Raw genomic sequence first — 25,040 nt, 5'->3', positions numbered from 1 at the left:
CAAGCTGGGAAACGAACCCAAGTCCCTGGGGCTGTGAGACAGCGGTGCTAACCACTGTGCCATCATACCGCCTTGGTCTTGAATATAGATGTATCATTCAGCAACACAGGAGATGGGTTTTGATCATAGAATCCTGTACTTTGTGTGTGACCCAGTATATTTTTTACCCACTATACACCCCCACTCAATCCGAATGTAGGAAAGAACTAGCAGGGGAGGGGAGGCTTTTCCTGAAGTCTCAACTCTCATTTGTTCCCTTTCTGAAGTCTGCCTCAATAGGTGAACAATATATCCGTTGCCCAGATTAACAATTTATGATCTCATTGGATAGATTTTGAACTTACTGCCAGGCATAAAATGGGCATTGCAGTTTGGTCACCTGTTATGAAAACTTCCAATTATTTCAACAGAAATGAAAATTGGGTGGGTGGCTAATCGGCAAAACATATGCATAGGTGAGAAGTTGAAAATCTACTTGCATGTCTCAGTCTTTCTTCAGTGCAGCAATACTTGATATTGTTTTAATAAACTCATGGCAACATACATCTGTAAAAAAAATGTTCAACTTTTAAACTATGAAAGCAACCTGAAAGCAAGCTGAAGATTTGTACGTGAGGTCAGACTGGTCCTGAGCTAAGCTATTGCGATACAGCTATGACACATATACCTAACAATCTACAATTGCCCATTCGTCCCAAATCAGGACAAGTTGAAACACGGCAATTATTGCCCCACCAACTGTCAGCAAGTGATGGAAGAGGTCATCAGTAGTGCTAGCTAGCAGCATCTACTCAGCAATGGCATGCTTGTTGTTACTCAGTTTAGGTCTTGTCAGCACCACTTGATTCCTGACTTGATCATTGTCTTGATCCAAATATGAAAATGTAGTCTTTAAGTACCTGAGGAGAAGCAAGTATTTACCCTCTGCATCATAACATCATTTAACCGAGTATGGCACCAAGGAGCATTTGGAAAATAGATCAATGAGGATTAAACCACAATAGTTTCAGTGATTGAGGTCGATCTTGTCTACAGGGAGATTTTCATGGTTCGATGAGGCTAAATGTCATAGACCCAGGGCATTGCTCCTAGAGTTCCACAAGGCAGATTTATTGGCTCAGCCAAGTTCAGTTGCGTAATAAATGACTTCCTCTCCATCAGAAGGTCAGGAGTGGAGTTGTTTACCAAAAAGTGTTCAGTTCTGTTCACAACCGCACCCACTGACTTTCAACAGGACTACCATCATCCTATTCTCAACTATTAACTTTCTGGCAGTCACCATAGGCTCAAAACTTAATCGAACAATGGTATCAGCCCTAAATACAAGAGTAGATCAGAGGCTGGGAACTCTGAAGTGTAAATCATTGCTTAACCCTTTAAAGTTTTTATCTACAAGGGTCAGATTAGGTGTGTTTGGGTACTTTATGTGGCAGAGCATTGCTACAACCAAGCTTAAGAGTGGCACCATCCAGGATAGAGCAACCACTTGATCAGCATCCCTGCCACTGAATTGAGAATTCATTCCTGCCCTGTGGTTATAGGATATATTTTAACACACTTGATGAAGGGACTATCTCCCTTCTGCATCGTGGCCGCATTTGACCAAGTATGACTCCAAGAAACTCTGGCAAAGTAGTTACAGCCTCATGACTTCTCTTACCGAGAGATACAACAACAACAATCTAAGTAGCTAACAATCAGTGTGAGGACTGCAGCGGTTCAAAGATAAACACCCACCACCGCCTTAGCAAGGCATGAGAGATAGACAATAAGTGCCGTTTTTAAATTCCAAGAACAATTTTGGTTGAACTTTTTAATTGACTTAATTTTGTGATAGCAGTCCAGTAATTCCATAGAAAGAATACTGCCAAAGGAAATTTATTTCCTGTGGCACTGAAGCTTCCTCCATAGACTTCTCGCAGAAATCAAAAATGTTAATCTTGTTCCTGGACTGGTTATCAAAATCATTACCTTGGAGAGAATGCTCTTTTTGATTTGATCAAAGCATTGCCAGGATTTTCTGCCGTCTCTAATCAATTTCATTTTGTATGTTGAGCTGCAAGCTTCCAGCTTTGCTTTAAAGTTGCGATGGGTCTTATTTATGGTTTCATGATACAAGAAAGCCATTCATTGAGCTACTCTGTGGAGCCCCGCAATGAAGATTGCACGTGTTCAGAGGAAACTACAGTTACACTGTAAGCTGCAATGCAGTGAAATATCATGTAACCATATATTTCTTCCTTTTATGGAAATTTCCTACGCTAAGTAGATAGATTTGTACTGACATCAAAAAAGGGGAAAAAATTATTCTATTTTCTGCCTCTTATCCTGTTTTCATAACTAGCTCCTTCCACTCTCCTCTGTTTCTTGTAGTCAAGTGAACAAACTGACTGCCCTCTAGTATTCTTGTCTTTGCCACTTGGTGTGAATTTGTTTTTCAAATCATTATGGTCAAACAATTCCATTTAAAAGTAAGATACTGCTGATGCTGGAAATCAGGGGGAGAAAAAACAGAAAATGCGAGCAATACTCAGGGCAGCATGGTGGCAGAGTGGTTAGATTGCTGCCTCGCAGCGCCAGGGACCTGGATTCAATTCCAGATGATTGTGTGGAATTTGCATGTTCTTCCTGTGTTTTCACGGGTTTCCTCCCACAGTCCAAAGATGTGCCGGTTAGGTGGATTGCCATGCTAAATTGGCTCTATGTTCCAAGATGTGTAGATTAGGGGATTAGCGGGGTAAATATGTGGGGTTATTTGGATAGGGCAAAGGGTTAGGCCTGGGTGAGATATTCCGTCGAAGAGTAGGTGCAGACTTGATGGGCCAAATGGCCTCCTGCACTGTAGGGAATCTATAGTAATAGGTCTGATAGCATCTGTGGAGAGGGAAACAGTTAATATTTCAAGTCAGTTAAAGTATTAATTGTTTTTTTCTCCACAGAGGCTGCCAGGCTTGCTACATGTTTGATGTATTTTCTGTTACTTCATTTGATATTACATGTTCTAATATTAAAAAGTAACCTTTTTTAAAAAAACAAAAATCACAGGACATCTCTCGCCTTCGGAGACGGATGGAGATATGCTTGGCTATGACTTGTACAGCAGTGCACTGGCAGACATCCTGAGTGAGCCAACTATGCAGCCTCCTATTTGTGTTGGACTTTACGCACAGTGGGGGAGTGGAAAATCATTTCTTCTGAAAAAGCTTGAAGGTAAAACATGGTGATTCCACATTTACCAAATTGACCCTTTATTGTTTAGTGATGCATAGAGTCTCATTTATTCAACTTCCAACATACAAATTGAAACAATCCCTTTGTAGCTATTCGTGTTCTAGCATCTACATGTTAGTTAGAAAGTCTTCCCATTATTGTTATTTTTTCTGTGTGAATGTGACTTGCACTTCAGTTATTCTGCATTATTCAACAAATGCTTGTCCTAAAAATATTTATTATCACTAGCATAATCAGCCACAAATATTGTAAAAGCTAATTTCTGGAAAAGATTTCCTTAAGATAGGCTGTGCAAGGTCCATAGAATCCCTACAGTACAGAAGGAGGCCATTCGGCCCATTGAGTATGTATCGACCACAATCCCACCCAGACCCTATCCCCATAACCCGATGCATTTACTCTTGCTTTTTACCTGACACTAAGGGGCAATTTAACATGGCCAATCCACCTAACCTGCATATCTTTGGACTGTGGGAAGAAACGGGAGCACCCAAAGGAAACTCACGCAGGGAGAATGTGCAAACTCCACACAGACAGTGACCCAAGCCGGGAATTGAACCCAGGTCCCTGGTGCTGTGACGCAGCTGTGCTAACCACTGTGCTACCGTGCCGCAGAAGGTATCTACAACTACACAGGAACTTCCATTTTCTTTGTTATTTTCCACTTTAAAGCAATTCATTAAAATGGCATTTAAAATAGAGGGTGGGATTTTTTTGATATCCTTACTTAACACAAATCCAGTGTAATAACCTTTGAAAATTTCTCTTGACCAACATCCAGAGCCAGTGGTGGAAGGAAACTTAAGGTTTCTACTGCACTTTATTTGAAGAAGTGGTGTAGCACTGATTTTAACATTATTTCCCCATCAATGGAAATAGTTTCTTGGTATATACGCTGAGAAATTCCTGAATCATTTCACAATCTCTGTTCAATCACTCTTTTATCTTCTAATTTTAGCAGAAAACAAGCCAACGTTATACATCCTGTCTATACAATTTAACCATTTTAAACCCTGATATTCAAATTAATCTGCACTGTGCCCTTTCATGGGGAGTTTAACTTTCCTGATATTTGGTCCCCAAAATTGAACGCAGGATTCCGGGTGGGGTCTGAATTGTTGTAGCATTCCCTTGACTTTTTGATTATATTTTTGTACCAATATACGTTAGCATTTAGTGATTTCTAAACCCATGCACCTTAATCATTTTGTTCCTCTGGTTCTTTCCAGCCACCATTAAGAAAATGTTCTGATTTTCCCTTGTTCATCTGGAGTGAATGATCTCTTCTGCAAATTAAAGTCAAACATCGTGTCATAATTTTTCACACTTCAAAACTGTACTTTTGTAATTTCTTGTGCCCATCTGCACAAATCACTGTGCCTCCTAACTTGGTGTCATCTGCAAAATTTAGATAACCAATGTTTCCTACATCCATGTCGTTAATATATGTGGTAAAAATCTGATGCTCCATTCACATCTCTGGAGAATACCACTAAACACATTCTGCTAATCAGAGTACGCTTCCATTATCTCTCTTCTGCCTCCTATCACCCAATCAATTATCAGTCCATTGTCACAAGATCTGCCTTCTGGCAGTTCATATGGATAATATCCATAATCATTCCTCTATCCTGCATACAAGTAAACTTCTCAAAAAGTTCAACTGGATTAGACAGATGTGACCTACCCATCACTAACTAATGCTGATTCACTTTGATAAGCTGATTGATCCCCATGCCTGGTTACTCTTGCCTTTGATAGATTTCAGCAATTTGCCTCTGATAGATTTCAGCAATTCCCCTGTAACTGATAGTAAACTGAAAGTCGGTTACCAGATTTCTTCTTTCCTCTCTTAAATAATTGATGGTGGTGAAGAAAGCATGTGGCATGCATGCCTTCATTGGATGGGGCATCAAGTATAAAAGTTGGCAAATTATGTTGCAGTCGTATAAAACATTGGTTAGGCCACATTTGAGATACTGTGTCTAATTCCGATCACCACCAGAAGGACGTGAATGCTTTGGAGAAAGTACAGAAAAGGTTTACCAGGATGTTGCCTGGTATGGAGGGTATTGGCTATGAGGAGAGATTGAATAAACTGGGATTGTTCTCAATGGAAAGATGGAGGTTGAGGGGCGACCTGATAGAAGTTAATAAAATTATGAGAGGTATAGATAGGGTGAACAGTTGGAAGCTTTTTCCCAGGGCAGAAATTACAATTACAAGGGGGGGGGAGATTCAGTGGGGATGTGCAGGGGAAGTTTTTCTTACACAGAGTGTGATGGGGGCCTGGAATGCACTGCCAAGTGAGGTGGTTGAGGCAGTTATGTTAGCTACATTTAAGACTTATCTTGATAGACATATGAACAAATGGGGAATAGAGGGATATAAGCAGTTGGTCTATGTGATTTCTCCTTCAGCACAGAGCAGACTTTCAGTGAGTGCTGCTGTATCAATTTAATTAAAAACTAATCAGAAGTAGGTATTTTGGGACATTGAAGAATATAGAAAAATGTAAACAGAGAATTGAACACTGTGTTGAATGTGATTGTTCCTTTGCTGCTGGAATTTTAGTATCACCCAAGGAAAATGATAGGAATACATGAGATCAGGAAATAAACTTTAGATATTTTCAGGAGATTAAATGGTTTGGGTGGAATATGTGAGGAAGGAACTGATTTGGTGAGCTGAATGACATTTAACAATGATGGGAGATATTCCTCCTGTGAGCAAATAACAAAATGCTTTATTTCAGGTAAAGAGATGGTACAAATCCTCTGTGCTTTAGACCACTGTTGCTGATATGATCTACTGGAAGTGGCACAATTTTGCAAGCTTTTCTGAATCGTATTCAACAGATTATCTTGCTGAGACATTCATAGTGAAAGTTCTGATTTTGACCATTAATTGACGGATGTAATTCCATCACCGCAGAATATTCACTTCATCCAGTTTGTTTTCTTTTGTAATTTAAGTCGAAGAAACATCTGGAGATGAAGCTACTTACGTAAACTCATTTTTGCAGAAGTGAATGAGAATAAATCCACTTGAAACTTGTTTGACTCAAAAGTAAATATTGCCCTGCTTTTGTGGAAATTCTCCCCCAAAAAATTCTAAGTGTCAAATTCGCTTAAAAACTGGAGTAAATCCCACTTTTTTTTCAGCAGGAGTTTCAAAATTAATCTCCCACGCGCTGTGCACTGCAGAGTGCCTCAACGTGAATCACACTGAAAATCAGTGGACAGGGTCTATTCCCGCTGAAGAGACCAGCAGCATAGTGCTGAGCGGGCCAGTGCGCATGCGGCGATCTGTCAGCGCCGGGATCTGCGTATGTGCAGTGGCCCCGCACTGCCGGCCTCCCACATTACCGGTCCGTGCGACCCCGAAACATACCCGAACAAGTCTCAACCCCGCCCCCAGCCTGCCTCGATGGCTAGTGGGCAGTGCCAAGATGCTCCCTGGGCTTTGCCACTTTGCCCCTTGGACAGTGCCAGACTGCCACTGCTAAGGTGGTAGTGCCCAAGGGGTATCCCTGGCGTTGACCCTATGGGGGGGGGGTGCTCAGCTGCCCCCGTTCACTCCAGTGGGGTTGAGCCACCAGCTCCCCGCAAGTGAGGAGCTGGAATGGGACATAATGTCTTTGTGGATAGAGAAGATGCCTAAATTCAAATTCTGATAGAGAATAATTTTACAAATTTTCTGTAGTACTAACTAATATTTCACTCTTTTATTCTCAGATGAAATGAAGACATTTGCTGGTCAGCAGGTAGAACCCCTCTTCCAGTTCTCCTGGCTGGTGGTCTTCATTACACTCTTGATATGTGGAGGAACTGGAGTACTTCTTGGCTTTGCTGTTGATCTGAAGCTTGGCATAGCAGTTGGACTGAGTTTACTGGCAATTATTTACATCTTCTTTGGTATGTATAACTTAATATGTAAAAACACATCTGCCTATAAGTACTTCTGGTGATCAAATATCAGTGTTACAATCTTGCTGAATAAAGCAGTTGGGAATGAAAATATTAAATTTAAAGTTTATTTATTCGTGTCACACGTAGGCTTACATTAACACTGCAATGATGTTACTGTGAAAATCCCCTAGTCACCACACTCCGGCGCCTGTTCGGGTACACTGAAGGAGAATTTAGCATGGCCAATGCACCTAACCAGCATGTCTTTTGGACTGTGGGAGGAAACTGCAGCACCCGGAGGAAACCCACACAGACACCGCGCAGGATCTACAGACAGTGACCCAAGCTGGGAATCGAACCCAGGTCCCTGGCACTGTGAGGCAGCAGTGCTAACCACTGTGCCACCCATAAAACACATGGGAATATGTACGTTAGTGCCTTTTTCAGCTTTACTGTACAATGTGTTTTCTTCTCCCATTGACCACAAGCTCCACCATTTCTGAAGCCTTGTTTCAGCTGCTGCTTCCTTTGGTCTCATAGCTAACAAAAGGGAATGTGGTGGAGTTGACCTTGTGCCCAAAGGAGTTATGAGTAAGTTGACCTCTCAATGGTGCCAATGATGCCAGTATTCTGGGGTGTGGTGAGGTTGAAATACTTAATTTGAATTCAGTGCATTTAAGCCATCAAATGTACGACTTGGTTAATAATATCAGAGTTAGGACAAAAGGTATTGACTACAAAAGTGGCGATCTAATGCTGGAACTGTATAAAACACTGGTTAGACCAGAGCTGGAATATTATGTACAATTAAGGTAACCACATTACAGGGCGGACATAATTGCTATCGGGGAGATTTACAAAAGTGTTGCCAGGGCTTGAAAATTATAAGGAGCCTAGACAGGAAAGACTTGTATCCCCTACCTAAAGGGTCAATTACCAGAAGGCATAGATGTGAGGTGATTGGTAGAAGGATTAGAGGGGACAGGAGGAAAACCTTTATCATCCAGAGGATGGTGGGTGTCAGGAATTCACTGCCTAAGTTGGCGGTTGAGGCTGAAATGCATAATCTTATCGTGCACGATTGTGCATTGCTAATATCGAAAGGTTAGTAGAAATCCAAAATCAGCTCTCCCTGAGAAAGCTGTTGAGTTGAAAATTTCAGAACTGAATTTTTTTTTGTTAGGTAGGGGGCATCTTTTAGGAAATGTGATCTTAACATAAGAACATAAGAAATAGGAGCAGGAGTAGGCCATCCTAGCCCCTCGAGCCTGCCCCGCCATTCAATAAGATCATGGCTGATCTGATAGTGGTTTAGTTCCACTTACCCGCCCGCTCCCCATAACCCTTAATTCCCTTATTGATCAGAAATCTATCTACCTGTGACTTAAACATATTTAACGAGGTAGCCTCTGCTGCTCCAATGGGCAGAGAATTCCCAAGATTCACTACCCTCTGAGAGAAGAAGTTCCTCCTCAACTCTGTCCTAAACTGACTCCCCCTTATTTTGAGGCTGTGTCCTCTAGTTCTTGTTTCCTTTCTAAGTGGAAAGAATCTCTCTGCCTCTACCCTATCTAGCCCCTTCATTATTTTATATGTCTCTATAAGATCTCCCCTCAGCCTTCTAAACTCCAACAAGTATAGGCCCAATCTACTCAATCTCTCCTCATAAGCTAACCCCCTCATCTCTGGTATCAACCTGGTGAACCTTCTCTGTACTCCCTCCAAGGCCAATACATCCTTCCGCAAATAAGGGGACCAAAATTGCACACAGTACTCCAGTTGCAGCCTCACCAGTACCTTGTACAATTGCAGCAAGACCTCCCTGCTTTTATACTCCATCCCCTTCGCGATAAAGGCCAACATTCCATTTGCCTTCTTGATCACCTGCAAACTGAGTTTTTGCAATTCATGCACAAGGACCCCCAGGTCCCTCTGCACAGTAGCATGTTGTAATTTTTCACCATTTAAATCTTTATCCTGAGAGAATCACCATCTTTATCCTGAGAGAATCTGATCAAGTTCTTGCTTGAAGGAATTAATTTAATTGACGTACAGTGTACAAGTTGGCAACCTGTTTCAGAGTCCAATATTGTCTGGGAAAAGGACCATCTACTGACACCTAAATTAGATCTGGCCTTGTATATAGATTATAATTGTGACATCAGGGCCTAGCTAACCTATTTAATTGGAACGAATTGTCAACTCAAACATAATCTATTCCTTCATCTTATAATTTTGATCAGATCACTGCTACATATCCCTAGATGGTGGAGTTCCAGTTCCCAAATCTTTCCGCCAATCTTTAAAACTAAGACACTTTAAACTGGGACTAAGTTATTGTGCTCCTCCCCTTTCCCAAAGCCTTAGTATCACTCACCATGTCAGGAAATGAAAACTGAATGCAGTATCCTAACTGACACTTATTCAAGATCTTGTACAAGGATAAATACTTTGTATTTATGGTCAGTTGTCAATAAATGGTTAATCCACCTGTTTCATGACTCATTTTGAAAAATATTTTTTTTGAAAAATACCTTTTTTAAAAAAGGAAGTCAAGCAAATGCAGATATATTTTCTAAAGTAGTAGACTAAACATCAGAGAAAGAAATTTCATTCCTCAGGTCTGTTCTTGCAGCTGGTTTCTCTTCATTTCCTCATGGTGAACTATCTCTTTCGTGTCCCGAGTGTTTAGTCTTCAACTATTTGGAGGAAGCAAATATTGAAGAAAGAAAGATGGCTTATGTTTAGGGTCCTCATTTGAACTTTTCTATGCACTATGTATGCTCTTAAGTGGCAATCTTATGTGAGTCAGTACAATTAATGTATTTTTCAGAAATGCCTTGGGAGCAAATAGACTTGCATTCCAGATGATGTTTGCTCTTGTGTGCTGCCGGAGAATAGGAAGGGTTATTTGATTACATTTTGTCATAATTACTCCTAAATGTGTAAAAGCTTGTTTATTCCTATATGTAATTTATCCTATTGATAGTCCAACTACTCCATCCAGTGTTTAGATGATGCTCCATACGAGAGCAAAGATCACTCTTCAGTGCTCGTCATCATAACCAGCATGGTTTGTCATGTTGAAATATAGTAAATTTTTACTTTTCATTTTCAAAGCAATTATTTACTTCGGTGGCCGACAAGAGGGAGAAAATTGGAATTGGGCCTGGTTATTGAGTACTAAGCTTGCTCGGCAAATTAGTTATCTGGAGCTATTGCTTAAACTGATGTTTGTAAACCCACCTGAACTACCAGAACAGACTTCCAGAGCCTTGCCCGTCAGGTAAAGGTCAATTTTAAAAGTCATTTGGTAATGCTTTCTATCCTTTCTAACTCCTGACTTTTTTCATAACTTTTTAAAAACTTGCCTGCTTCCTTTGCTTATTACATTCCATGTTCCATTATCCCGTTCAGAGGAAATTCAAGCAGCCAAGGCAATTTAAAATAAAATTGGAAATGCTCAGCAGGTCAACTTTGTTTTTTAGATCTGCAAATTGGTCAAATTTCCTGTCATCTCTTGAATGTTTTGCCAGCATGATCCGTATGTTTATGTTGATGCATTTTCAAACTAAAATAGTTTCAGTTCAAATCTTAACATTGTCTTAAAGATTCATCAGCTCAAAATGATCATGTAGCTGTTCACACCATCAATCTGTTTCTACAGTGCCAGTTAAAGAAGTTTTTTGTTTGGTTTCTCATTGCACTCTCTTACTGTAGGGGCATATGTTACTTTTTTCTACACTGTACCAAGGAGCACTTGATTCCCATATTCGATGAAGAGGAAAATTAAGAGACCTGTTTTGTTAGGTTTTGTAAATGGTTGTAACTGGGCCTCCGCAGTTCAAATGTTGGTGTTTAAAGATGGAAAATGGGCACCTTCGTCCTGCCTCTCATTCCTCAGCATTTGGTCCTACCCCTCTCACTTTCCCAACTTCACCGCCATCCCTACTGCTCCCGAGGTTGTTAGTTCAAGATGCAAGAGATGAGCCTGTGGTGGAAAGATGCTCGGTCTATGCTAATGAGTGTGTGTCAGCAGGTGATTCCTGCTCTGATCCAATATTTGCATGTGTGTACTTCCAGCAGGTTAGTGATCTGGATTTGGAGCCTGGGTCATTTTCTCCTTCCTAATGGGAATTGATCTGAGACCTCCATGACTTGTGTGTTACTCAGATACTTGCGCATTAATTCCACTGAGTTCCTCATGTTCCTCATACCTGGGGACAAAGGTTTTCAAGGAACGAGCAATTTCTGAACTTTGATGAGACTAAATCTTTTTAGGAAATAGCAATTTTTGGAACTTTGATAGAAGGAACCCCTATTCCTTGTGGTGCTGTGCTATCTGTCTGAAAATCTTTCCAGGACAAGAATGCAGGTGTTGGGAACCTTGGGACTTATTCAATTGATACTCAGCCATCAACTTGCTGCAAGTGAACACAGAAGGTTGTTGAGTTGGTCATGTGGTCCTGAAACAATGGTTCAATTTACAATTCTCTTTGTATGGTAGAAACTTTAGACTCTGAAGAAATCCAATTTATTTGTAGATTCCCCAGTAAAACACAGCAACAGGAAAGTGTAATTCTTGAGCAGCTATATAATCAGATTCACTGGGTACATTTATCCACTGTTATGGAGTTCGAACAGTTAACTTGTCAGGGTAGGAAAGTTAGCAGGGTAGGAAAATTATTTATGCTGATGAATGATGTCACATTTGTGAAATTAATTTAATGCTTTGAGAAAGCCTTCCTATTTAATATGTTACCAAATTTCCAATAAGCAAATTTGATGTAATGCTTTGTGCTTCCTAGTGAGGGGAAAAAATCTCCTTTGGAGAATAGATTGGAGAAAACTTGGAATCATCACATCAAGAATTCAGTCATTTTTGGTGTATTTCAATTGTACAGGCATCTTTAGTTCATTCTATTTATTTTGCTAAGAAGATGCCTATTTTGACTTTTTTAAGGAAGATCTTAAATTAGATAATAGTTAAAGTTATTCCTATCGTTTAGCTTTTCTATGCCATGCGCTTAAAAGCTATATGAAGGATAAATTATTGAAGAAAAAAAATCATAGTACTGGTCTGGCCTCCTTCCATTCTGTAGAAATTATCATACTGAACCAGGAAATTGCCTTCTTCAATCGCCCATATCTCATTGTTTTTCATTTTCAAACATTTCGATTGTTTCATTTTGTTGGATTTGTCTATCTTGCTGTGTGAACAAAGCATTATAGAGACTTTACTTTTGCTGCAGGCATGCTTTTATTTTCCAGAATCACCTTCATAATAACATTTCCACTTTTCTCATTTGGGCAACTTTTTGCACAGTCTTTTCATTTCTGATTTAAAATTAAGCATTTATTTTTGAAATAATTCAAATGCACATTAACGTTTTATCAAGCTCTTATAAGTCAGCATTGCCCTTGGTGCTTTAGTGGATTTATTCCAATTTCATTTTTAAAACTTTTATTTTTCTGTGTGAAAGATTTCTTTTCACAGACTACAACAGGCTGTCCAGTGTTGGTGGAGAAACATCAATGGCTGAGATGATTGCAACTCTTTCTGATGCTTGTGAAAGGGAGTTTGGTTTCCTGGCAACAAGACTTTTTAGAGTCTTCAAGACTGAAGATACACAAGGTATGTTTTGTTTTGTTTTCAGAGTGATATAAACTTTTATTAAATATCAAAATAATATTAAATCAACATTCATGTGGGGGTTATTTTATATTCAAACCATTTTAAAAAGGTAGAACATGATTTGGTTTACAGTTTTTTAAAAAAAGGTTTTGGATCACTTGATTAAGTAGAGTATCAACATTTTCCATTGCAAGGAATAAACTTCTAGGTCCAGAAATTGGCTGGTGCCTCAGCATGCATTATAGTGGGCAGCATACACAGGCACATTTTACACTGGAAGCTAATTTAACCACATATTGGTGAAAGCAAAAAAGGATGTCCAGGACCTGTGGCTAAAACAAGCAACTCCTATTTCAGCTCCCCTACAGAAAATTGATCTATAAGGACATAGAAAGAGGAGCAGATGTAGGCCACATGGCCCATTGAACCTGCTCTGCTATTCAATAAAATCGTAGTTGAACCTTGACCGAAGTGCCACTTTGCCGACCAATCCTCATATCTATTGATTCCCTCAGTATGAAATCGTGTAGGTCTCGGCCCTAAATATATTCAATAACCAAGCATCCACAGCCCTGTGGGTAGAGAATTCCAGAGAGATTTCACCCCATCACAGCTTGAAATGGCAAACCTCTTATCCTGAGACTGTGCTCCAGAATTCTAGACACTCTAGCCAGAGGAAACAGCCTCTCAGCATCTATCATGTCAAAACCTTTCCAAACTTTGTATTTCAATAAGATCACCCTTCATTCTTCGAAACAGAAACAAAGCAGGAACTCTGAGCTGTAGTATTTTAAAATATATCTGATCCCAAGTGTTTTTGTGAATTACAGACCTGTTTTGTGCGCTCATTATTGACCAATCAATTCGTATAGTTAGGGTGGCTTAAAAAGATTACCAATGAGAAATTCAAATATTGAAGGTAAATTATGATGAAATTGATTGGGTACAATGTCTTTGTGTATGTATATCATATGCATACAATATATATAGCCCTTGAAAAGGATGAATAATATTTCAAAAATTAAGGTGATTAAATTAATAAAATAATGTTTGACTTGTACTTTCTTTTAAGGTAAAAAAGGAGTGAAGAAATGGAAAAAAACCTGCTGCGTCCCTTCGTTTGTTATCTTTATTTTTATCATGATTTGCTTCGTTGCTGGTGTTTTGCTGCTGGCCATATTCAAGGCAGATAAAGAACACCTGACTGTAAATGCCATCCTGATATCTATTGCCTGTATCATTGGTCTGGCACTAGTTCTTAACTGCCACACATGGTGGCAGGTGTTAGATTCTGTCCTTCGCTCTCAGAGAAAGCGTGTTTTATTAGCAGCTTCAAAACTTCACAAACTAAAGCCTGAAGGTTTTATGAAAGTAAGTATTTCTTACGTGTAGTGTGAAAGAATTTATTTTAAATTTTAGGATATTATAAAGTTTGTGAATGTCTAATATACATTTTATAGCTGTTTCATTTATCGCCTGTTTCCTGAGTCATCCCTATCTGCAAATAAATTGTAGACACAGAGCAAATGTTTTCAGAATTATTTTTAATCCCTGAATGTTGTTGGAAAGACTGGCAATTTTTTGATTGTCTCCAATTGCCCTTTTTTTGATACAAATGAATGGTGACTCGGCAACATCAGGGAGCAGGCAGCCAAAAAGTCAACTGCATTGGTGTGGAATTAAGACACACAGACTAGGCCAGGCAAGGGCATAGTGAATAAGCTGGATTTACATGATTTCAATTTTTTGGTTTCATGGTTACTTTTACAAGTTCAGGTTTATCATTTCCAGATTTTTAAAAACTGAATTAGGATTCTAAACTGCCATGGATCATTGATCCAGTCCTTGGGATAACTAATACAACAACAAAATAATAATAACAACAACTGTATCCATATCCTATATCTAGTTGATCCTTTTAGAGGCTTGTCTCAACAGTCATGGAATCGGCAGGTTAAAATAGCTACATTCACTATATATTTTGTTTTGATCATAATATGCAAGTTACACCATTAGTATATATTTTTTTAAATTACTGTTTTGAAGACTGTTTTGATTGAGTAAAACTAAGATTGGCATAGAATTGATGTTCTCAGAAATGGTGCCCCTAAATATTTTAGTATTTATGCCAGTAACAGATTTATAATGCCTATAATTATGAGTTCAGTATTTTGCCTGAAGTGGCTCAATTTTTTTTAATGATGTGGGTGTGCATTTTGCAAGGGCATTTGCATTTGTTAGGACATTTCAATAATATAACATGGAAGAAAAGTACTTGCAGTCAAATGTTAATTTTCTTTCCTAAATGTCCCAAGCACTTTATTCATAACTTTGAGATATTATGCAGACAAATGCAGCAGCTGTTTTGCTCCGGGAATGACCCCAATTCAGTCTTGAGATGAGTGACAAGTTGATCTGTTTTTACATGTATATTGGTTGAGAAATTATTTCCTACTCTATTTCAAATTGTGCTTTGGGATTTTAAGCAACCACTAAAATAGACAGCGACAATGTCTTGTTGAATGTCTGACTTGAAGTTGCAGTACTTCTGGCAAGTAACTATCCTTCACATGTATTGGTATGATTATCTATATTTTGTACACAAGCTTGTGAGCTACAACCTGATAATCTGGAGGTTAGCATTCTATCCATTGAGCCAAGTTGACACAAATAATGAATAAGCAAGTATTGCTATAAATGCCATAGAATGATACAGCACAGTAAGAGGCCATTCAACCTATTGGGCTCATTGTGCCAATAACCAGTGCTGAAAAGTTAATTTTATTGCATAAAATAAAGATTTTCTTTCCAAATCTAGCATGAAATTAGACTTCAAAACCTTACTTCAGAAACAAATTTACGTGAGTATGCTTGAAGGTCTTTTGGCTGAACCCACTGCCCAGGGTAACAATGGCACACAAGCTAGAAGGTCTCTGGTTTTACCCTTATCTGTGCTGAGTCTCTCGAACTTGGTGGAAGGGTTGCGGGAGACTGGGGTGTGCATTCGCAGTAGTAAAGCTTTACGTAGCTCTGAAGCACTGAAGTTAGCTTGCTATCCAATGACTCCTTGCAGGAAAGGGTTCCTAAATGGATATTAATTGGAAACTGAATCAAGGTGAGTTGTAAAAGCCTCCCGGCAAATAGCTTGATGGCTCTTTCTGCCTAAGTTCACACATGAAGAATGCTCACAATGCTGTTGGAAGGTTGCCGGGGAAGACCTATGGAGCTTTAACTCAGTTTGATTTTGTTGTATGGAGAGAAGACAGTAGTAGGAAGAAAATACATTTCTGGCTACATCATTTTTGGGGCAACCAAGGCATGGATGAACTTTGAATGGATTGATTTTATTTAACTTGATTTGTTTCAGTTTTTCCCAACTCAGAACTAGATATAAAAAGGACTTCTTTCATACTAACAGTTTATTTATAAAGGTAGAATATTGTTGGTTGAAAAAAACAAAGTATGTTTGCTTTTTAAAAGGTTCTAAAGAATGAAGTGGAGCTCATGGCTCGGATGGCCAAATCTATTGATGGCTTTACTCAGAATCAAACCCGACTTGTGGTTGTTATTGATGGCTTGGATGCATGTGAACAAGATAAAGTCCTGCAGATGCTAGACACTGTAAGTATTTTTTCACTATCCATACATTAACCCTTCACAAATGAGACTGTATGGCAGCCTTTGATACAAATTAAATTTAATGGTGCCATATTAATCAGGAGTTTTTTTAAATATAAAGTTAGTATTCCGTTTTGCTTTTGTTAATTTCTGTTATTTGTCATTGTATTCGATGATGTCTGTAGTTGAATACTGCATAATTTAACTTAAAAGCTAGTTACATTGGCCTGGAGCTGAGAATAATGGTGAAGCTTCTGGCATCCGCATAGGTGTATTTGTTTGCAGAAATCAGGAAGTTTCTGTCCTTTTTTTTTAACCCCCTTTCACTTTTCTGCTTTGTTTACCCTCCACAATCTTCATTATGCCACTACCTTGCCAAGAGTCTTGGCATTCACATATACCCAACAACATGAGCTTGAGTTACTTATTAGATACCCACCACACATGCCAACAAAAGTTAAGATTGTCCATTCAAGTGCAAGTGAATTTTTAGTAGTTATAACTGGGAAAATTTATTCATTAAAATTATTTTTGGAAATATTTAGAATTTTTTTTACTTTTGCTTTCTCATCCCTTTCAATCTCATCTTTCTTTTCCTCTCTTTGTTTCACTCTCACTACGTGATGCAGAGAATATACTTTTGTTCTCTTCAAATCAACAGCAGATTGTTTTTTAAAGAGTACCCCTGTGGAAGGTCTGCCCAATTTCTGCAGTGGGAGAACTGAGTGCATTGTCCATGCATATTCTGAGCCCAGGGAAGTGCTGTCCCTACACTAGCCATAGCTCTACTGTGAATACCCTGGCTCTGAACCTTAACAATGTCCCAGGAGATCCTCAAGTGAACTTTATAAAAATGTGCTGTTTTAATTTCATGTAATTGATGTATTAAATTAAATAAACCATGCACAGTGAAGATTAGATTGAATAATTTAATTTCATTTGTAATTGAGATTAAATTTAAGATTTAAGTTCAAGTGGATTGACAAATCAGGACAAAGCAGCCTATTTGATTGATACCACATCCACAAACATTCATTCCCTCCTACACTTACACAAAGTGGCAACAGTGTGTACCATCTACAAGATGCACTGCAGGAACCCACCAAGCTTCCATGGGCAGCATCTTCCAGACCCATAACTACTACTTTCTAGAAGGACAAGGGCCTCAGACCGATGAGAAAATACCACCACCTGAAAGCTCCCCTCCAAGCCACTCATCGTCCTGACTTGGAAATATATCACAGTTTCTTCATTTTCATTGGGTCAAACCCAGGAACTTCTTCCCTAATAACACTGTGGAGGTGCCTGCACCACATGAACTGTAGTGGTCGAAGAAGGCAGCTCACTACCACATTTTCAAAGGGCCTTTTGGGATGGGTAATAAAAGGTGGCCTAGCCAGTGACACCCACATCCCATGAACGAATGAAAACATATTTCAATGGCGACAGTTATGGTTATAAATAAGCTTTGGAATTTGCTTTTACAACAGAAGATGTACCTGTATTTCCCATTCTATGTAATTTAGTTCTGCATGTTTGGCAACACTTCTTGTGCTTCTACCATAGCAGAAACGTTTTTGCACTGAAGGGATTGTGGTTAGTAGGGCCCTCACCTACCACTGCAGCGAGCCATCCTTAACCGGTCTGGCTTCAGATCCACGGATTTAGAATAACATCCCTACTTTCCAATTCCATTCCTCTAAAAATAAAGCATTATACATGGTTTGTTTTTTTTTTAAATGGCTTTGCGAACCTTGTAGTGCAACATTTATTGGCTGGTGTAAATGTACTCTTGACCCTGTACCACATTTGGTGTCTCATTCTCCATATGAAAGTTACCTCCCTATTCTTTCTTTCATATTTACTCACTCCAGCGGGGTCTGGCTGCCAGGTCCCCGCAAATGGGGAGCTATTGTTAAACCCCACAGGAGTGAAACACTCCTGGCGATGGAGGGCAGAGGCTAGCGGGCCGAGAGACAATTACATGTAAATAACATAAATTATACAGGTCCGCCGATTTCGGCAAAAACAGCGCAGCGGGCTGGGAGAACCACCCCCAGAGAATAAAGTTGCTGTCCCCCTATTCTTGCAATTGTCCTGATGAGTGCAAGATGAAAACCTTCCACAGAATGTCATTTTTCAGCAAAGTTCTGTTCTTCCAAATGTTAGTATACATTAATGTCTTAGACTTGAAGACAAAGGGTGCAATTTTGAAAGTTGCAGATGAATTGAAATTTAGAAGTGTAATGAATAGTGAAAATAAGAGGATATAGATAGGCTGGTACAATGGGTGGGCAGATGCTGGTGAAATTCAACACTCAGTGTGGTGCGATACATTTTTGGTGAGAAGAATGAGAGACAATACAAACTAAATGGCCTGATTCTAAGGGGGTGCACAAGGAGAGAGAACTGGAGGTGATTGTGCACAAGTATTTTGAGTAGTAGAACAGGTTTATAGGTCAGTAAAGCAAATAGGCTTTATAAATAGAGGTATCAAGTACCAAACCAGGAAATTGTGCTGAACCTATATAAAATAATAGTTTGACCCCAGCTTTGTGTCCAATTTTAGGCACTATACTTTGGAAAGGATATGTAGGATTTGGAGAGTGTATAGAAGCAATTTTTGAGTGGTTCCAAGGTTGAAGGGGGCCGGGTTAGAATCGAGAAGCTGGGGTTGTTTTCCATTGAACAGAGAAGGAATTGATTAAAAGCATAAAGGGCTTAAATAGAGCAAATGATGAGAAATTGTTTCCAAAGGCTGAAGGGCTGTCAGTGTGAAGGCATAGCTTTATTTAAGGCAATTGACAAAAAAACAGAAGCAACCTGAGCATGAGGGAAAACTTGAACAGACATGGATTAGGATTTGCATTACAATGCCTGATAGGATGGTGGAAACAAATTCAATAGCAGATTGCAGGGATTTGGGGAAAGGCAGGGTGGGACTGACTGGATTGTCTTCGAAAGAGCAAATACAGACTTAGTGGGCTGAATGACCACTAGATGGATTGAACGATCTTCCTCTGTGCTGTACTTTTCTCATTGCATGTTGTAAGGAGATAGTGAAAAAATGGTGGAAATGACAGAAAAGTAGCAAATGGAATTTAGTGCCATTAAATGTGAAAAGGTACATTTTGGTTGAAAACATAATGATTACACTTGAATAACAGAGAATGATGTGAAAGGGTAAAAAGATCTTGAGGTTCACATTCACAAGACATTAAAAGCAGTAGTCCATGTGGAGAAGGCTATACAAAGGCTAGTGCAACACAGGATTTCATGGTAAATGTAAACAGTTTAAATGTTGGGATGCAATGATGAATCCATATATAACCTTAGTAAGACTACAATTGGAATACTGTGTGGAATTTATACAGCACATCATTGGCAGGATGTCAAAGCGTTCAATAACATATAATGGATTAACCAGAATATTGCTGATATTGGGATTACAAACATGAAAGGAGCCTAGAAAATTTGAGTTGCTTTTTTCAACAGCGGCCGTTAGGAATGATGTGATAGAAATATTTCAAATTATAAGGAGATGGGCATGCATCTGTTTTTGAGAGATTTATTGAGTCCTTGAGTTTTGTCTTAAATGTCAATTTTACCATATAATTTTCTTCTAGGTGCGTGTTCTGTTTTCAAAAGGTCCCTTTATTGCCATTTTTGCCAGTGATCCACATATCATCATAAAGGCTATCAATCAAAATTTGAACAGTGTTTTAAGAGACTCTAATATAAATGGACATGACTATATGCGGAATATAGTCCATCTGCCTGTTTATCTAAACAGCCGTGGACTTAGTAGTACAAAGAAGGTCTTTGCAGCAGTGCCATCTAATGGAGATGTTGGAAACTCAGATTGTACAAGTAAGAATATCGTCAGTGACTTAAAATTGATGATATGCGTTTCCTAACTATCCTTAACAATTCTAGCTTTGATGAAGTAAAAATAACTTTTAATTGTCATTGTTGCTGTGCTGCAGGTTGGCATGAAGAAAATGATCGAAAACTTTCACAGCACAGTTTAGGAGAATTGACCAAACTCGGCAGTAAGACAGCACTCAATAGAAGGGTAAGAAACTGTTTTAAATTCCAATTTGTTTTTCTTTCTGATGCTTACCTGATGCTTTATGATTGAACTACTTTCAATGTAATTTCAAAAATAATCCTGGAAGTTGCTATTGACTGAGCGTTATATCCTTTCAAACGTCACCTCTAGAAGAGAAATTAATAGTAGAATTAGGATTGATAATTTGAGCATAATGAGACTATTGTATATCTGAGTAAGAGTCCTGCAGGGATCTGTTTTTTTATGCCTTGAAATAAATATAAAAGTATGCTATTCCTTGTATTATGTACTAACTACTCCACAAGAGTAATACAGTGTATAGCAACTAAAAATGGTAGTCCAGTGCAAGATGTTGTGATATGTTGGATTACATATTGATTAAGATTGCATGAAATTGTGGAGAGATGGAATTTCCCTATAGGCATGGGGCCTCTCTTGCACTTCCACTTGCAGCTATCTTCAAAGTGATGGTTGAAGTTAGGGAAAAGGCTACCACTAGGTTCAACAGAACATACTGATGGTACAGTGAGGCCCCAGAGAAGGAAATACCTTAATTTCTTTTCCAAGAATTTAGGATCTAGTCAACATAATAGGGGATTGATTCATGACCAATAAGGTGAGGAAAAGAGAGCTTTCAAGCAGCAATGATTAACAGCCCAGGTAATTGCCAGAGGGAGTGCATTTTAAAGGTGCACTTTGATCTTGCTTATATGTCTCATTAATAAAATGGCAATTTATTCATTACAAGGTAGGTGTAGCAGTATTTGAGGAATGTGTCACCACTTTTTTGGCTAAGTTCTGACAAAATGGGTCCTTTGGAATTGTAATCCTAAATGTTTAAACATCTTAAATCCTGCATTATATAGTCCTCAGGTGTGAGCCTGGGCTCATAGGACACCCTGTCTCTTGAATCCAGCTCTCCTCCAAAGGCAAGTAAATAGTCACTTCAATGAAGCACTGAAAAAATTATGAAGTGCTAAACCAGGCTCCTGTGTGCTCTTGCAGGTAAATGTAAATAATTCCATGGCACCACTAGGAGATGAGGAGGGGAGTTCTCCAAACATCCTGTCCGTCATCTAAAATCATTCATGTAGATTGCCATGTCATTTATCTCATTACCATTTATAAATTGACTGCCAAGTTTTCCATTGTTAAACTCAGAAGTACTTGATTACCTTTGAAGTTGTGAAAAACTTTATGCAAATCCTTCCTCTCACAGTTTCTTTCCATTTTTTTACATGTTGATCATTTTCTGGATCAACAGGATACATATCGTCGCCGACAGATGCAGCGGCAAGTTACAAGGCAGATGTCTTTTGATCTGACCAAGCTTCTGGTTACTGAAGATTGGTTCAGTGACATTAGTCCTCAGACTATGAGGCGATTGCTCAATATTGTTTCGGTAACAGGTGAGTAGTCATTCTTCTAAGTGGTTTACGTGCAAATGTACTTTAAATAATAGACTAACAAAATCTGCTACAGATGATTAATATTTAAAATGTATAAATATATTAAGATCACTGGTCTCTGTGGCTCTGGAAGACTAGCTCTTTTGTCATTCAACTTTTCCTACCTTTCATTCTATCACAGACCTTCCTTTTTGTCCTTATCCCACCCACACCTTGGTCAAAACCTATTGCATTTCTAACTTTTCTTGATCTTGATGAAAGGTCACAAGTCTGAATCATTAATTTTGTTTCTCTCTATAGGTGCTGCCATAAGCTGTTGAGTGTTTCCAGCATTTTCTGTTTTTATTTCAGATTTCCAATATCCATGGTATTCTGCTTTTTGATTAGTGTTTTTGAGATCACAGATGCTTGTTAAACTTTTGATAGATTTTTATTTTCCGATAAACTATAGATTAATGTTCAACTTCCACTGCAGTCATTACGCCGTTGCATTTAATCCTGCAGTCTAGATGCCATTATTCCTCAGCTCCTTGTGTATCAGATGATGCCTGGCAAAGTGGAGTGATGATACAATTTGAACAACTCCAAACTGCTTCATAGGATTTCTGCTTTGTAATTGTGGTGGTGTTTTCCAAATCATTATATTACTTGTTATTTCTTGATAAATTTGTAATAGTTACGTTCTATGCAGTGGACCTCACATGACACCAATTGAAAGTGCATTGACTGTTAGTATTTGCACTAAGAGATGGTTCTGGCAAAAAATCTGATTCCAAATCAATGAAGTGAAGATCACTACCATGGAGTGATTTCAATGCGGTAATGTTATTTCCTGGTTCAAGTAATAGAGAAGAACATAAATATGAAGAATACCAGGTTAATAAATACGAGTAAAGCTGATTGTGAGGGACTGAGAATAGAACTTGAGAAAATAACAATATTGATGAACAACAATAGGAAACATTTAAGACTGTGTTCAATGGAGTGTAGGAAAGATACTTTCTGCTGAAAGGAAAGAACAAACTAGACATTTAGTTTTGAAGTTTATTTATTAGTGTCACAAGTAGGCTTACATTACCACTGCAGTGAAGTTACTGTGAAAATCTCCTGGGTTGCCACACTCCGGCACCTGTTTGGGGACACTGAGGGAGAATTTAGCATGGCCATTGCACCTAACCAGCATGTCTTTCGGACTGTGGGAAGAAACCGGAGCACCTGGAGGAAATCCACGCAGACACGGGGAGAACAGACAGTGACCTAAGCTGGGAATCGAACCCGGGTCTCTGGCGCTGTGAGGCAACAGTGCTAACCACTGTGCCACCGTGCTAACCACTGTACCACAGTGCTAACCACTGTACCACCGTGCTAACCACTGTACCACCGTGCTGCAAGGAACATGAATCAAAATTGTAAAATATTTTACAGCGCGTCAGGAAAAAAATGACTAGGATGGGGATAGCAATGGGACCATTAAGAGATAGTCTAGATAATATCACAATGGATGAAGTATTATATGATCATTTCAGTTTGTATTTATCAAGGAGTGCAAACAGGTAGATTTGAGTGATGAGTTGAATAATGAGATTACTGAATCCAAATTATAAAAAAAAGGATGTATTGAATAAACTAATCAAACTCTGAGGATAAAATCCCAGGTTTATATGGTTTGCATTGATCCATTTTAAAATAATCTAAGGAAGATTTCCTACATCACAACAATGATTACACGTCAGAAAGAAACAAATATTTAATTGATTATAAAGTGCTTTATGATGTCCAGTAGTCATGAAGAACACTATTTAAATGCTAAGTCTCTTAGCACAATAATTTATTAGTGAAAAGTGTAGTGCCTGAAGATTGTTTCCTATATTTAATAAGGAGGACAGAAAATGTAGGGATATGTGGATAGGGCCTGGGTGGGATTGTGGTTGGTGCAGACTCGATGGGCCGAATGGCCTCTTTCTGCACTGTAGGATTCTGTGATTCTAAAAATGATAAACCGGTCAGCTGAGCATTCGGGGTAGAAATAAATGTAATATCTTCTCAGACAACAGAAGAACATTTAGAAAAAAAAATGCAATAATGAAAAGCCAGCTTGGATTGCAAGACAGAAAATCTTGCTTGACCAACTGTATTAAATTTTCTGAGGAGGTAACTAGAGTAGACAATCGTAACATATTATCTGGATTTTCAAAAGGCCTTTGATCAGGTGCTCTGTAATAGACATTCTCATTCTTTCCTGACATGCATTTCCACACATTTCTGGCATCATTGTCAATCTTCTTTAAAGGCTCTCCATTGCTTTTTAGAATATAGTGAGGGGAATAAGACCCCACCACTTATTTTTTTAAATAAAATATATAGTCATACTCAAACTATTTTTTTAAAAAGTGGACAAAATACCTTCAAAATGGCTGAATCCATGTCTGACTAGGGCCCCCCGAACAAAAGATGCTACCTGACTGCATCGGGGAAACTCGCAGATCGTTATCTCTGAGGAGCCAGTAATGAACACCTGTCAGCTGCACAGGCTAAATTCAAAGAGAGTTGTACAAAGGCCATCAGCAGAAAGAGAATGCCGATTTGGAGGAGTGTATTACATTAATGATTGGGACTTTATAATTAAAACTGCAATTTCTAAATTTTCGGTTGACAAATTGTCGGGAGAGGGGTGGGGGCATATGATGGTCAATATAGGGAAGGACATTAATAAACTTGCAGAATGGACAAATGATTGGCAAATGAGATTCAACACGGATGAATACGAAAGAAAGAATAGGGAGATAACTTTCATCTGGAGAATGAGATACCAAATGTGGTAGAGGATCAAGAGTACATATAAACTAGTCAATAAGCATTGCACTATAGATTCGCAAAGCCATTTTTAAAAAAAAGCAAACCACGTACAATGCTTTATTTTTAGAGGAATGAAATTGGAAAGTACGAATGTTTTTCTAAATCTGTATCAATTTTTTTTAGACCACATGGCTCTGGTCGCCATTGGTTATGGGGGAGTCGTTAACTTAAACAGCTCTAATTTCTCTTTTTACTCATTCATAGGATGTGGGTGTCACTGGCTGCGCCACCATTTATTGCAAATCCCTAATTGCCCTTGAACTGAGTGGCATGCTTGGCCATGTCAGAGGGCAGTGAGTGTCAACCAT

The 25,040-nt window shown here is 38.8% G+C and overlaps 1 protein-coding gene across 3 annotated transcripts in view; it reads left to right on the top strand.

Annotated features, from left to right (window-relative positions):
- kidins220b (kinase D-interacting substrate 220b) overlaps positions 1 to 25,040 on the top strand; it is a 151,315-nt gene that overhangs the window by 84,587 nt on the left and 41,688 nt on the right. For all 3 annotated transcript variants that reach the window (XM_078213179.1, XM_078213178.1, XM_078213177.1), the window contains exons 13-21: positions 3,046 to 3,210; positions 6,969 to 7,148; positions 10,263 to 10,428; positions 12,626 to 12,777; positions 13,850 to 14,148; positions 16,258 to 16,398; positions 20,022 to 20,265; positions 20,382 to 20,470; positions 21,732 to 21,876. In XM_078213179.1, coding sequence (XP_078069305.1) covers positions 3,046 to 3,210; positions 6,969 to 7,148; positions 10,263 to 10,428; positions 12,626 to 12,777; positions 13,850 to 14,148; positions 16,258 to 16,398; positions 20,022 to 20,265; positions 20,382 to 20,470; positions 21,732 to 21,876 — 1,581 coding nt within the window. The remainder of the gene's footprint in view (positions 1 to 3,045; positions 3,211 to 6,968; positions 7,149 to 10,262; positions 10,429 to 12,625; positions 12,778 to 13,849; positions 14,149 to 16,257; positions 16,399 to 20,021; positions 20,266 to 20,381; positions 20,471 to 21,731; positions 21,877 to 25,040) is intronic.

The sequence above is a fragment of the Mustelus asterias genome, chromosome 5 (assembly GCF_964213995.1).
Source record: "Mustelus asterias chromosome 5, sMusAst1.hap1.1, whole genome shotgun sequence".
In the NCBI taxonomy this organism is placed as follows: Eukaryota; Metazoa; Chordata; class Chondrichthyes; order Carcharhiniformes; family Triakidae; genus Mustelus; species Mustelus asterias.
This window is presented reverse-complemented; position numbering and strand designations above follow the sequence as displayed.